General features: G+C 32.6%; 1 protein-coding gene across 1 annotated transcript; it reads left to right on the forward strand.

Annotated features, from left to right (window-relative positions):
- Positions 1-2,861: 2,861 nt before the first annotated feature.
- Positions 2,862-13,393, forward strand: LOC126743807 (uncharacterized). Its single transcript, XM_050451031.1, has 4 exons — positions 2,862-3,009; positions 10,825-11,239; positions 12,319-12,814; positions 12,930-13,393. The coding sequence occupies exons 1-4, from the start codon at positions 2,989-2,991 to the stop codon at positions 13,093-13,095; spliced, it is 1,098 nt and encodes a 365-aa protein (XP_050306988.1). The 5' UTR covers positions 2,862-2,988; the 3' UTR covers positions 13,096-13,393.
- Positions 13,394-15,520: the final 2,127 nt, after the last annotated feature.

Below are 15,520 nucleotides of genomic sequence, written 5' to 3' on the forward strand. Positions count from 1 at the left end.
CAAGTGGACGAAAACGGATTTGAAAGGCTCACACGCAAGTAAATAATATATAAATTAAAGTAAGTAATCTATAAGAGTTCTTCTATCGAATGATCGAACCTCAAATATATACTATTGCGAAGGCAGACAAAAATTATACTCCTCTTAATCTCGTTTCACCTAAAATAACGTTCGAAGTGAAATCGGACGCTACTACGAAAGAATAGGCTCAGAAAGAGTTATATGATCATGACTATCATGAGATTGATGATTCCTAATTAATTTAATTAAAGCTTTCTTGAGGCGAACTCTTTCCTGAGACAGAGGGGTTTCTGATGACAATTAAAGATCAAGTAATCAATACTAACAACCTAATCAGGAATTTAATATAATTGATCAGAAGTTGAGCAACAAGTATGGACTTATTAATGCTTACAGTTCATACTACAAGTATCAACTCCAGAAGGTACTTGAGAATGACAACTATAAACTCTAATACGACAGGCGTATTTAATAATAAGCCTGATATAGTAGGTGTGGATAAAGCAGTCAACTCAGCTCTTATGATAGACTTCGCGATACCAAATAATAACAATATATTAAAGAAGGTCATATCAGAAGAAGGTAAGTAAATATGCAGATTTAGCCTCCAGAACCGACGGATGTGCCATGCAAATGGAAGTAGTCCCAGCTGTATTATCATCCACCGGGCTTAGAATTTATAAGCAAGTGAAAATAATACAACAGATACAAAAGCAAGAAAAGAAAGAAAGATATTTTCCATTTTTTTTGTATATATATACAATATAAAAAAAGCAAAAATAAATCATTTTAAAAATATTAATTTTTTAATAATCATAATTATGTATGAAAAAAACGTGTTTTGGTCGATTCGTGGCTAAGTAACTTTTTATAAAAATATGTATTTCACTATTTTTCTACCTACCTGTCCTGAACCTTCTTGATACCTCTATGTTCACCAGTATGGCATCAGAATATTTCTAATAATTTTACATCTGATTTGCTGATCATGTACTTGAGAAGGAAATTAACCATTTTCCTAACATATGCACTCTTATATAGAAAGCAATGAAGGTAAGTAAGGGTTCTTAAATTTTCAAATTTATTCCTGCATTATTCTTTAAAATACAGTACCTCAAAAAGACGAATATTACATGAAGTAGTAAAATAGGCGTCAAGGTATTTTATAAGGAACACCATCTAATAAATGACCCAAAAGGTAAAGATTTTGGTTGAAGCTTAGCTAGCATTAACTCATTGGAACTAAATTACTTTTTATCAGTCTCCTCTGCGATATGGTAGTCATTGTATTTCACCCTCTGATCAAGCATTCAGAGTATCAGTCATCAAATTAAAAATTCCCAGTGTCATGCTCTTATTTTTCGTTAAATTAAATTGAAATTTCTCAAACAAGCAGCCGCTTCAAAGTATTCCACTATTTGATGTGACATGCATGAAAGATTTTATAATATATTAAGCTAGTAAATGGTATGTAATTGCCTGCATTATAAGGATTTCATTTCTCTTGAATGAAAAAACTGGAATATAAGCTAGACTGATCTTCATCAGTTCCCGATGACCCACATATGTACTAGGCTGGTTCCAAAAAGACTTCGTTGCCAGATATTTAGTATATTGAGATGTTCCTAGGAAAGTGAACTAGAAATAATTCTATGAAGAGTGTCTCTTGCTCACCTATGAATTTCTCTCAACTTTTCGGATATTTTTGCAGTTATTGCCGTATCCATTTAGTGTTTTTAACAGTCTTTACTAATTTATTTTGGAGTTATTGGCCTTATTGCCCCTCAAGCAGCCGTTCTTGGATTAGTTGTAATTTTCGGAATAATACCGTCAATATTAAAACTGATAAATCTCTGATATGAGCAACGTTCGTCCATGGATACATGCCAACTTATGTACGAAGTTCACATTTTTAATAACCTGACTTTGTGCGGTCACAAAATTGGGAGTTTTTTTGAAACAAAGAATTGAAATCACTGGATTAAAGAATAACATATCCAACACCCTGAAAAGGTCAATGTTTGAGCAGGAAGGGGTAAATTTTTTTATTGTTCAATTAAGAGATACAGTATTACTTATTAGTTTTTCAGAGTTTTGAAATGAATTTATGTAACCAAATAATTTTCTGTTTTTAATGTTAATTTTTGCAATAAATCGGAAAACACTTAATATCTCCGAAACAGGTCAAAATTGGTATAGGATATTTTCACCTGTACATGAATTGTACATATTGTACATGAAATATGTTTAGAATATTTTGAAGAATGCAAAAATTAAGTAATATACAGGGTGTCGCCCTTAAAATAAGAAAGTTGATATTGAGCGACCAATGTTACATGATCCACCGAATATAATAAAAAAAAATAAAATAAATAAATATAAATAATTTTTTTTTGAAAAATAGGCAAGTAAACATACCACTCGACGTGTCTACGCGTTTTTTTCGAAAATATCCCTATTTATTTATTATGGAATTTATTCTATTTAGCTGATACACACCATATATATTTCTAGTTTCTTAGACGAAACTTTAGATTCACAGCTTAGCAATTCACCATTATAACACACAGGTGTGGTTATATTAAAAATATGTGTAAATTTTAGTTCCTGTAAGGATTTTTTACTTAAATTTTTTTAAATATAAATATTTTATAAAAAAAAAAATGTAAGCCCTAAACAACCAGTTAACAATAAATGACGAAACTGACCCTCCCACTAATATAATTATGTCACCTACACTAAATATATCGAAAGCTTTTGACCTTTTGAATGAACTTCTAACTTTTACCAAAAAAAGCCCACAATAAGTTAAAAAAAACATTTTTCCATCTTTTGAATTCCACCCAGGAGAAATGGAACCAAAATCTATATAAACCGTCGCGCGACCAACAAATAGACGCTATTATCCCGCGAAACTTTGCGCAGTAAATAGTGATTTTAATCGAATTTCTCGCGGTCTCCAGCAAAATGATTTTGCCGATATTTCTGGTGAGTGATTTGGTGGAATATTTTCCTTTTTTTTTTGGGTATTTCATGGTGGTTTTTCGCGTTATAACTTAATTATTAATTTGTGTGTATATGAATGAAGTCTATGATATTGATTTCACTTTTTTTTGTTATGTCTTAAATAATTATTGCAATGATAAAATCACAAAAGGGTTTTATGGGTAATTAAGCGTTACGTTTACCTTTTATTAAAAAATCAGAAATTCGGGATGAGATGCGTACCCATGATACCTAATATAATAATATATACATAGCACATACTTTCTTAATTAGGGCAGATAAATGGAGTTACTGCACTTCAAAAAGAGAGTAAAATACTTTTTAATTAAAAAGTGTTCTATAGTAACTCAGAGTTTCTTGAACTTAGACTTTCAGACTTTAGAACTTTTAAACATGTAGTATTTTTAGGTCCTTAGATAATATTAGTACAGCTTTCATTTTTGTCTAGTATTAATTTTTGAATGTTTGTATCATCTTTTGACTTCGTGTAAATGCTTGTACATTTTAACATGTAATATATTTTTGGGTATAGAGAGGACTGCTGAATTTTTACGTTACCCTGTTTGTATATTATGCACTGTTAGTTGCACATTAAACAAAATACTGATTAAATAAGTAAAATAAAAAACTACAAAAATAGGCAGTTTGTTATGGCGTTACCCTTATTAATTGTTTTACGGTTTTGGTTATATTATATTTTGAAAGGTTTAAATTTTTAAAGAAGGGAAAAACCTACATTCCAATCATCAAAATATACAGCAAAAGGATACTGTTAAAACTTACAAACCTATTTCTGGTCGGATCTTACTTACATCTACGGTAACCAATTAAAAAAAATTATAATTCTTAAAACACCACGATAATAAAAAAAAAATTGTCTCGTTATTGGACATTATCTACTTTCTTGAATAGAAATAGGTATGTACATTTTAGCACTATCATTTTGCTGTACAACTTCAGCATTGAAATGCATGTTTTCTCCTCTTTTGTTCAAACATTAAAATCCATAAAAAATGTTGTAATCAAAACATAGTAAAAAATAATAATGATATTTGTTAGAATTAATATACTATGATATTTGTTAGAATTGTAAAATTCTATACTGTAACGTGTAACTTAAAAAAAACACGATATTTAGAGGCGTTCTTTAGGGACATATAACTTTGTGAGAAGGGGTTGTTATGAAAAAAAACCCTAAAATGATTTTTTTCTTATAAATTGTCCAAACCCCGAAGATCTTTCACATATTCTGTATATACATGGCGGTACAATAAAATCCTATAATCTTAAAAGCCTTTAAATTCAAAACTTCTGGAGGAGATTATAAAGATTTAGAAAAATTTACATTGTATAGATTAAATCTGTATAATGTAAATATTTCTCCTCATTACTATAATAATTATTTCAAAACAAAAGGTAGGGCATAATAACTTAATTAGTTTAATCCCAGGGCTATAAACTAAATCATTGAGGTAGGCTGTATATATTTTCCTGAGTTATATAAATACACCTATACATTTTATTTATTTAATAAACCCTATGACTAAACATGCCATAATATTCTTATTTAGATAATAATCACAGGCTTCCGGTTTTTTACAACTTATACATAATTCAACACCTATTAACATTATACGCAAACCTAAAACGTAATAATTTTCGTCGGGACTGACCTTCTGCGAACGTCAATATTTATTTATCTCGCGACTGTGCCCATATTACATTGTTAATTAAAATATGCATTTTTCTGTTCATTTATAATGAACCAGTGCAATTTTATTGCATTCCAACGTGATTTATATATTTGTGCAGGTTTGTCCTTGCTTCGAACTGTGACAGAAAAAAAATCCCTAAGGTATACTCTGGTAAATAAATACACCAGTAACCCAGTTATAAAGTAAAACTTTTATGCAAAACAAATACACATTACGAAATTGTCGTCGATAAAGTATTTTATATAATCATATAATAAGTCGGTAATTTAAGGAAAAAGTTTCGCTTAAGCAGTCCAATATCATACATCAGTGAATTCGTTTTAAAAATTAAAGAAATATTCATGAATCATGTGAAAGTTATGTAAAGTTTTTGCTAAAGTAGCAATTAGATTAATGAAAATTAAATTAAATATCGATGAAAATTTAAATCAATAAAGTTGCTATAAAAAAAATGTCCTCAAATTAAGAGAAAGTGCACCGTGGGGAAATAAATCTATTAACATGTGGTAAAATTAAAAAAAAAAGAATTTTTGGCGTACAGGAACCCTTCATTTGAACGTTACTAGAATATTCAATATACGGATACTCTTTTTAAAGTTGCTGGAATATTTATGAGTCATTTGAATTGATGAATTTTATGAGTGTTTTTTTTGGTATAGTGGCAATTAATCGTAATAAAAATTAAATTAGGAATATTGATGAAACTTATTAAACAATAACAATGATGGTATAGGATGAATAAATCATCATTAGGAGATTGGTTCATTAACTCGATGATGGGAAGTCCCTTTCATCATCTACTTTAGGAGCTCTGGGTATTTTCTAGGTATTTTGCTCATCGCGAAACCGTCTTTCTCCACGAAAATCACGTTCACGTGATACACGTTAGGGGCCACCTACAGCCACACCTCTGCCTGCGGTTCCACCTGGACGTCTATTATCATTAAACTGAATATCAATATCCAAAACATGCTTTTGCCTTCTAACTCTTAATGGATTTAGATGGTACTTTTTAACAGTAGCTCAAAGTCAAATCAATAGTCATTTTAACCATTTGCTACCTACTCCAACCACTTGCGTGTTCTAACCTCACTCCATATTTCTGGAGACAACTCATAGAGGTGAAGTACTATCAGTTGGCTCCAGAAATAAAGGATCTTAAAGATAAGACTACTGTTGGCACTGATTTAATGTCAATAAAAGTCATTAAAGCCATGGGGAATGAAGTGGTTGAACCGTTTGAAAATATTATTAATACATTCCTAGCTTTCAGGCATATTTCCATCTTTATTAAAAATAGTTGAAGTAATTTCAGTTTTTCAAAAGATCGTTCACCAAGCTATTGAAAACTAGAAGGCAATATCAATTCTACGCATATTTTCCAAGATTGTTGAAAAAGTGCTCTACAGCAGTCTCGTGTGGTTTCTTCATAAGTATAGCCTTTTTGACGATAGCCAACATGGATTCCGGGCCGAAAAATTTATCGAACCGGCAGTGCTTGAGCTTGAAAACTTTATAAGAAAATTGAGTTGAACCTGATCTTTTCGATGTTAACATAGTTGCTCCATTAAGACCTATACTTGCACTATTATTATTCCTATTATTTATTAATGACTTAGCATTACCTGATAGCATCATAAAGTTTGCCGATGATACTGTAGTGGGAGTAGCTGCTAGTGACAAATAGACTCTCATGCAGAAAATTAATGCATTATGTGGTTGCATTGGTAAATGAAGAAAATTCTATCCGACTACATTTCTATCAAAATGTTTCTAGGACTAATTTAATAAATAGATCTGATATCTTTCACAAGTCACAAGAATCCTATATCGTGAAGTTTTCAAGGAGCATAAAATACTGACGTTAACATCTATATATAATTAGAAGAGCTCGCTCTATGTATTTAAAACCACAGCTAGATTCACTAAAAACCATGAGCTGCAAAACTACTGTACAAGAAATTCCAATGCCCTTGTTTTACCAAGACAAAACTTCACACTATGAAAAGTCTCTCCACTATGCCTTTATCAAAATATAAAATCAACTACCGAAGATGATCATATTCCTCATTTTTATATACCCCTTCTCTTTCCTTTCTAGAGTTCACATTTTTCTTCCATTGAGATACATCCTCACCCTCACCAGCTTTGGGAATGTAGCAAGTCCAGCGCGTTGCGCCTTCCATTTATCATGAGTCAGTTCTTTTGGCTTCTCTTCCACAGGAGTTTGTTCAGTTTCTGGCTCATTCTTCTTTTTAGCATTAATAATTACCTCTTTATCATTTTCATACCAGCTTTGGTCAGTTTCATTGGGCCTTTCAACTTCAATAAGATCTTTAATTGATCCCTGCTATGAGCTCTAACACCACACTTCTTCTCTACTAGCTTCACTCTTCTGTAACCATGGTTTTGTCAGACTCAGACTGTCAAATTCTCTCTTGCCTGCTCTCTCAGTAAATGTACCAGTCCTATTGTTTCTTGGTCTGTCATTATTTCCTAACCTAGGTTTACCTTCACGTCTTCCTTCTATCTTTTCACTACCTCCTTCTCTTCTTTCACCACCACCTTCTCTGCCAGGTCTATTTTCAAAGTTCTAATTGCCATGCCTGGTTCGACTCTCACCTAGGGATTGTAAGAACGATCTTTACGATTATGTTATGTTATTCCTTTCCTCACGGTTTTCATTATTAAATTAAGCTACTCGTTCTCCTTTTCCATCAACCATATGGTTAGATCTAATTTCATTGAAATCACGTTTGTTTTCCTGGTTTTTTGTGGTCGTCGTCTCCTTTATAGTTTTTCTTTTAAGCGGCTTGAATTTTCTTATCGTCGACTTTGGATATTTCCTTAAGTTCCTTCTTTTTCTTTTTTAAAATGGAGATTCTAGAAGATCTGGCTCGTCATCCAGGAAAAAATGCGTACCTATTAGCTAAGCCGATCCCGTAGAAGTTCTCCATTATTGTCAAATTAGGTAGAACTCTTTCCAACTTTAAGATGTTGGAAGATTTGTTTTGGCCACTTCAGTCTTATTTACCAATATTTTGAAAAGACTGATTGGCCTGTAGTTCTGAATATCATTTTTCTTATCTTTTTTATGTATGGGAGAAATAGTTGCCTCCTTTAAAATAACTGGAAGACCTTGTTGTTTAATTGACATATTAAATAGAAACACTAGAGGTTTAGCCAACGGCTCTGCCAGTTCATTATAGGGTGTTATTTCATCTGGACCTGTAGATTTTTTGGATTTGTGTTTTTGAATATTATTTAAAACATTCAATTCTGTAATGTATTTTAAATCAAAAGAACCCCAATTAGTACTGTGAGCATGACAATGTGTGCAGTCAGAAGTGTCATACACTGAAGCAAAATATTTGGCAAAGGCACTTGCAATATCAACAGATATATCAACATTAGTGTTCTTTAGAGAGATTTCCATGGGAATTTAACTAAACTGTTATACTTTAATTTAAAAAAAAGTTCATAATCAGCGACTAGATAGTTTTCAAGTAAGATTTGTGGAGAGGATATCGTCGTTGGCATTATAGTGGTTGTTATTCTAAGCTTTCATTAATTAGTTTCTTTTAAATTAGATAGCTAACTGCTGCTGCTCCCAAGATGTACAACAATAAGGTTCAAAAACTACACTTGTAGAAGTAGACTGGTTAATTGAGGGTGCTATGTATTTCTTTATATTGCATTTCGATGGTTTTCTGCTGCATATGTTTGGCTTTATTCAGGTCCAGAAAACTACGCGGATGGGTGTTGAATCATCATTTGGTTGTATATTGATTTGAGGCAGGTATGTCTTCTGGAAATATTGTTGCAGATCATTGTAGCTCTTCAGGATAAGGTTTTCTAAGTAAATTTCACATAAAGGATCCAGTTCCGTAATGTAGGTTCCATTTAGGGGAATATGGTCTTTATTGGAGCTACCAAGTTGAACGGCATGTTACTGGTTCAGGTATCATTTCCATCCACTTATCTTGGATTCAACTGTTCAATTTTAACTGTTTCTAATTCGACTTTGATTTGCTATCACTGGGAGATGTTGTTGAACTACTGGTTGGTCGAAATTGGGCCTACTGCTAACGTCTAGGAAAACAAATAGATACAATATTTACTATCCATCTAATCACATCCTACCGACTGCGCCAGTTAGGAGGAGAAAAGTCTTTTTAATTTTTTTTTAAACGTTTTACAATATGTACTTAATACTAACTTAAGGTTCTAACTGCTTAAATTATAATAATAATAAAGGTGTTTAACAGATATTTATAAACTATTTAATGCTGACAAAGATCTATGTTAGTGAAGTAGTATAGACAAGGCAGTTGTTATAGACCACATAACTAACTTGCTTAATTTTTTCTTTTTGTAGAATGTTTCTCATATTATTTGTTGAAACCTTTTGGTTTTTTAATTTAAAAAGTTTAAAATTGTGTTAAATGCTAGTTTTTTTTTTAAATTTTAGTTGTGATTTACACTTAATAATAATTACCTAATAATTATTAATTTTACTGTGTGCGAAAATTGAACCTTTGTAACTATGCCAGAATGTATGATTTTATGTGTGTTTTGGAGTTCTGAGGATGATCTCAGAGAGATCGAAACATCGATCAAAATATATAAATCGATCGTCTGAAGTTGTTCATTTCTATATCCAATACCAAATAAATAAAGCAAAATAAAATTATTGATTTGTACGTTTTCAGGTAGTTTAATAATTTTTCACAGGTTTTGCTGAGTAAAAAATTTAAAAAACAATGTAAAAATCGAAAATAACAATCTCAGTGTGTTACCTCCCTTGGCAAGTATCACATCCCGACAACGTTGTGGCATAGGTACCTCTCAATCATTCTAAGTATGTCCCGGTAAGTGATGTTATTCCCATTCTGCTGTTAATAACAGTAGCAGGTCCTTAAGATTAGCTGTGTGGACGTTTCCAGATCTCACCCTTTGTATAGAGCAGGTCCCAAACATGCTCTATCGAATTTAAATCCGGAATGCATGCTGGCCAGCCTAAAACTCTGACATCGACCTCCTATAAATACTCAGTCACTAGCAGGACGATCCATATAACTTAGGTACCAAAATACCCATGCATTAACATGCAACAAAATTCATAGGCAAAGCATTAAGTTAAACAAAGAAAGACAATGCCTCACCGATTCCCCGCTTGCTCTTGGCGCTGAGAGAGGAAATGCAATACATGTTATGTAAGTCGAACTGTGGTACAATGAGAAGAAATATATGTTGTTTTTTTTTTAACTTTTGAAAAATAAAAGTAAAAAAATTCTCAGAATTACCATCCTGTATAAACCATTTATGAAATATAAAAATATCAAATGCCATGTCCAAGAACAGCCACTTTTCCTTTTCCCATGTTACATAAAACAAACAACGATTAAGCCGGATGATTGTATGTAATTAGAAAAATATTTCAATAAGCATTGCACTTCCTAATGTCGCGTCGTGTGCTTTGTTACATTAATTATTACAGGTGGTCGCGAGCAATTGACCATAAAATAATTAAAGCATTAATCAGTAATAAAAAGAAATTTGTTTTTAACTCTTAATATGACGGTGGAAGCATTATATAACAACGCTCATCATCATCATCATCCACTTTCTTCGCCAAAATACAAATCAGGCGATCATCAACCCACGCCTAATTGGGCAAACAAACAACTATTGCAAAATGTTATTTTAATAATAACATTATCAAGAAATGATGCTATTATCTACATATCTTCCTTTCACTGCCTTAAAGCAGGTTATTCAATCATGTTAATAGACAATGAACTTGATTTAATATAAAAAAAAAACAATGAGACGATGACAAATTTGTCTATAAATAAGTTAATCACTTTTACTTTCACCAGTGGTTTACATAGACTCGAAAAAACTTGATTGGACACATTTTTTAATTGTTGTAGGTGGTTTGTGAAATAATTGATACTAGATACAAAATTTAATTACTTATTATATGGTGCCTCTATGAAGTAGAAAATTTTATATAAATATCTTTAAATTTTATTCCTAAACCGAATAAATATATAACCTAAAGTTTTCACATTTTCAGATCTCCACCTTGGCGATTATCCCGCAAACCCTCGCAGCCTCAGTACCGGCCGTAGAATCCGCCGAAATTCCCACAGAAGCCAACGCGGAAACTTTCGACTCTTACGCAGTTCAACACCTGCCCCAGCAACTCCCACTTACCATCCAACTGCCCAAAGAAACCCCACCAGCTTCTCCTTTCTATCCTCCACAACCCGCTCCGTACCTTACCGCTCCTCAATACGACTCTAATGAGCAACCTAATTTGTATAGGGTACCTGTGCCATCTGAGTACCTTACAGCGCCCACGGAAGACGAATGGAACCCTAATAATGACCCTGAATTGTTCTATTATGAATTGCCTGCTTCTATAACCAAGAATACCATTCCTACTAATTTGTATCCCAAGAAGTATAATAAGGAGGTTCATAGTAAAGGTAAGTTGGGGATTCAAATTAATTACCCTTAAAAAAGTTTGAAGGTTCTTATCTCACTTCGATTTGCCTCATAGAAGTAACTTTAAGAGTTAGTATGGATGCACATTAAGTCGTTCAGAAACCCACCACTAAACTTCTAATGATTCCTTAGGATGAGTTGTAAAGTAAAATGATGATGAGATATCTTAACGATTCAAATTCCCAAACCCTCTATCAAATAGAGAAACTCTTCCTTCATTTAATCCGAATCTTTCCCGAGTCCACCTAGTTTGGTTTGGACCTTTGGACTCTTAATGCAATGCAGGTTTTCTTATCTAGGTACTAGTTCTTATTTCTTGGTTCTTAATTTTTCTAGTAATGGTTAGTTTAGATCATTTATGATACCTTATATATCAGCTTAGACAGAAAGTACTAAATTGTTTAAATATTTAAGGTAGACACGCTAGTCTGTAGAGCACTAATGCTGATATATTAATTATATTGAGTGGTGGACGGTTGTTAAGGAGTTCCAATAGAAACAAAGGCTATTTTGTTTTATTCTCATTCTGTGTACGTTTGCAAAATAAGAGCAGTCTTTACATTGACACTGAACATTTGGATTATCCTGTTCATTCTTTCTTGCCAAGTTGGAATTTTTTAAACCATGGTTCATTTAGGTGCTCTACTATAGCTTGTGAGTATTTAAATTCATTAGGCTTCCTTGGTTTTGAAATTGTCAACAAGATGTGCTTCAATAATTCTATTGATTGGGTGGGGTTTTCTCTTCCCTCATTGGCTAGTCCTCTTTTTGTTATTTTCGTGATCACTTCTTGAGTCTGAGAAGATTATATTTAAACCTCTATAGGAGTTTTAGAGATTAGATCCACAGCTCTCTTTATGACACATCTTTTGATATTAAATCAAAAAATAGGACAAACAATAGAACCTAATAGACCCTGTAATAATTAACATCCAGAGAATGTTCAAATTAAGTACAATTATTTCCTGGAATGTTCACAGATATATTCATAAACTATTTGTTAAGTTACTATACTATAATTATAGTAATGTGCTAATAATGATATTTACATTTGCTTTAGGAAAACCTCTCTCCGCTGTACCCAAGAAAGAAATCGAACTGGAACCAATAAACGAATCCGAATTATCTCAAAAGCAAAAGGACCTCTACAAAACAATTGACAATATCAGTAAAAAACAGAACCAAAGGCTCGTGGAGCAAGAAAAACAGGTACCTAAAAGTCTTCTGAAAAACCATAAGGGTGTCCTTCACAACCAACACACCAAACCGACAATAAAAACGAAAACAATTGTACCACCATTGAGACCGACTACTACTATTAAACCGATACTTCACGGACATTACTTAGATTCTACAGATGACTCGAGATTACCGAGCACTTTCGGTAAAAACAGTTTGGACGATAATAACAAACCTAATAAGGGGCGTGTAAGTGACTCTATGGGAATCCCCTCGAGTTACGGGGTCGAAAATAAGGGAAAAGATCGGTTAATGTTTCATATGGCTGGTCAAGATGGACCGATGAGTTACAAATGGGGTTACGATACTGGAAAAGGGTAAAAGTTAATATTTTTTAGTAGACTTTTTGTAGACTGCGCTGTAAGTACTGATGCTTTAACATAACTTCCTAATAAAAAAGATGAATTTAATAAAATGTTCTTTTCTGTCTAGGCCCAACAGGCAGTATAGATTTGAAGAGAGAGACAAAGAGGGAGTGGTCAAGGGTCAGTTTGGCTACTTCGACAAAGAAGGAAAGTTTAGGGTGATGAACTACCGGGCTCACCCGGAGCATGGTTACCATATGGAGCCTGCGCCTGAGAGTGAAGTTAGCGAATAGGATAGAAGTCTATAATATTTTTTTTGTATAATCTTTAAGGTTTTTTAAAAATATTTTAGTCAGATATCAATTATTATTTGGAGTAACTAAAAAAATCCGCCATTCGCTGACTTTGATTTCAAGGCATGTATTTGGCTCTTGTATATATATTTAGTATTTAGTAAACCATTATAAGTATTATTTTAATTTAAATTAAAATAGCGTTTTAGCTAGTTTTAAAGTTTATATATATTTTGTATCCAGTTAAATAAATAAAATTTACAATTTTTTTATAAATATATTTTATATTACAATAAAATTTTATTAGTATTCATTTATACGATCAATGTAGAACCTCTGAAGTCACAATGGACACCTACTTAAGTTTTTAGCTCATGTGCTAAATTCATATGACTTGTCCCGCCTTCCAAAATTAAAAAAAATAAAGAAGGCCCATGTAACCTCTTGCCTGTCATTTGATATGGATCAATCAAAAATGTATTCGCATTTGTATGATCAAGATTTAAAGCCGATTTTATAAGTTTGCGAATTACGGATATTGTGCCCGTTGGTTGGATTTGAATTTTAAATTTCAGTGTGTGCAGCAGTGTACAGGGCATCCAAATTAAGGGCTTAGTTACCAGAGGCTGTCCGCATGAGGCTTATCACCTTTACTCTGGAACATGGTTCTGCATAATCAATTGTTGCAACTACACAATAGTTTAGGCAGATTACTAAAAGATTCGGTACATGGGCCAATTCGATCACTCGTTTTAAAAACGTATACTCACAGCTCTTTAAATAATGGAGAAATAGTGTGCAGAATACTTTCTATCCACTAACCTTAGAAGGCTAAGATAGTGTTATTTACTAGAAAGAAAAAACTAACATATTTATCGGAATCATAAGTATTCAGATACCTCACTATGTATGTACCATGGTGTGACAATCGACAGAAGCTAAATTAGTACATTGCATTCATCACTATAAGCATATAGCATCTACTCAGATGGTTTCAAGACAGGACCAGTCTGTAGCGTACACTTCAGAGCTATTCAATTAACGATTAAATGCGTTGGAACCAAGGAAAAGCGCGGCTCATGAGTTCGCAGTAAAGTACCAGGAGGTTTATATCCGAATTTAAGCTCTACCTTTAGTGTTAATAAAACATTTGAGGCGGAGGAAAATTAGAAAATAATTCGTTTGCTGATAAAACCTTTTTCTACGCACTCGTTGGAAGAGAACATTCGAAAAAACTGATGAAAATACAAAGTACATTGCACAAATCAAGCTCGGCGTATAGACAAAATATTAAAAACAACAAAAACCGATATATTTTGATTTTTTTATTACAAATGGTTTCAGATTTTGTCGCGCATTAGAATAACTAGCCTTGCGAGTTCATGATGAGTCAGCAGAATTCACAAATAAAGGAGTTTTCTGGGAATTCATAAATTAGTTCTCAATTAGATACAGATTGAAAAGATCACTTTGACAAACCAACAGTGTTTAAAGGGACTTTTCAACATGAACTATTAGATGAAATTGATCCTTTAATCAGAGATACGCCGAATAAGTCAATCATTTATTTAACTGGATCTTGGTCCTTTTTTAGCACACCTCAAAGAACAAAAGTATTGGATGACATGGTGATCAATTTATTCCTAACTCGATTCTAGAAGAAAGTCTAGCATGGAAAAATGCTCAAAAGAAAGCAAAGCGATAAGCGATTACCACGATCATCACAAAATAGACGGAATTTTCAACTGGGTGGTTTAGCTTCCGAAATTAGCTGATAAGAGTTATGAATATTTCATTGAGCAAGCCGGCGCATATAAACTGGAATTGAGGGATAGATATTTCATATTTTGGTTAACAGTGTTTAATAAAATAACGCCACATGTTGAAATGACTTTAAGGCAACAATCTACAATGTTTTAATACTGATCCGTTCAAACCGAAACAAGATCTACAAGACTTTGAATATGTAATGCAAAAATTTCGTGAAGAAATGGATGTACGTACTTATTGATCCACTAGACTAGAAGTTTGTTATTCCATTTTGCAATAGATTAGGGTTTAATTTACTTTTATCGGACATCTAGTAGTAGCTACCTATTTATAAAGAAGATTTTATTGAATATCAAAAAAGCTCTCCATACAAATCGCCTTCTAAGACAGTTAAAGTTTATCCATTCTTAGAAAAACCCTGAGGATTGCTAAAGCCGTTTCTCTTTTATCATAAGTTTAACAAGAAGAAATGAAGACCACTTTTCAAGACACTATTACGCTACTGGAACTCTTGGTAATTATACCCATTTCAATATCTGGAGCTGAAAAATGTTTCTCCATGTTAAAGTGGATTAAAACGTTTCCAGTTAAAAGAATTCAAAGAGACCTTAATATAATTAATAAAAAAACGCAAAGTCTTGGATAAAATACACCT

The sequence above is a fragment of the Anthonomus grandis genome, chromosome 13 (genome assembly GCF_022605725.1).
Source record: "Anthonomus grandis grandis chromosome 13, icAntGran1.3, whole genome shotgun sequence".
Lineage (NCBI taxonomy): Eukaryota > Metazoa > Arthropoda > Insecta > Coleoptera > Curculionidae > Anthonomus > Anthonomus grandis.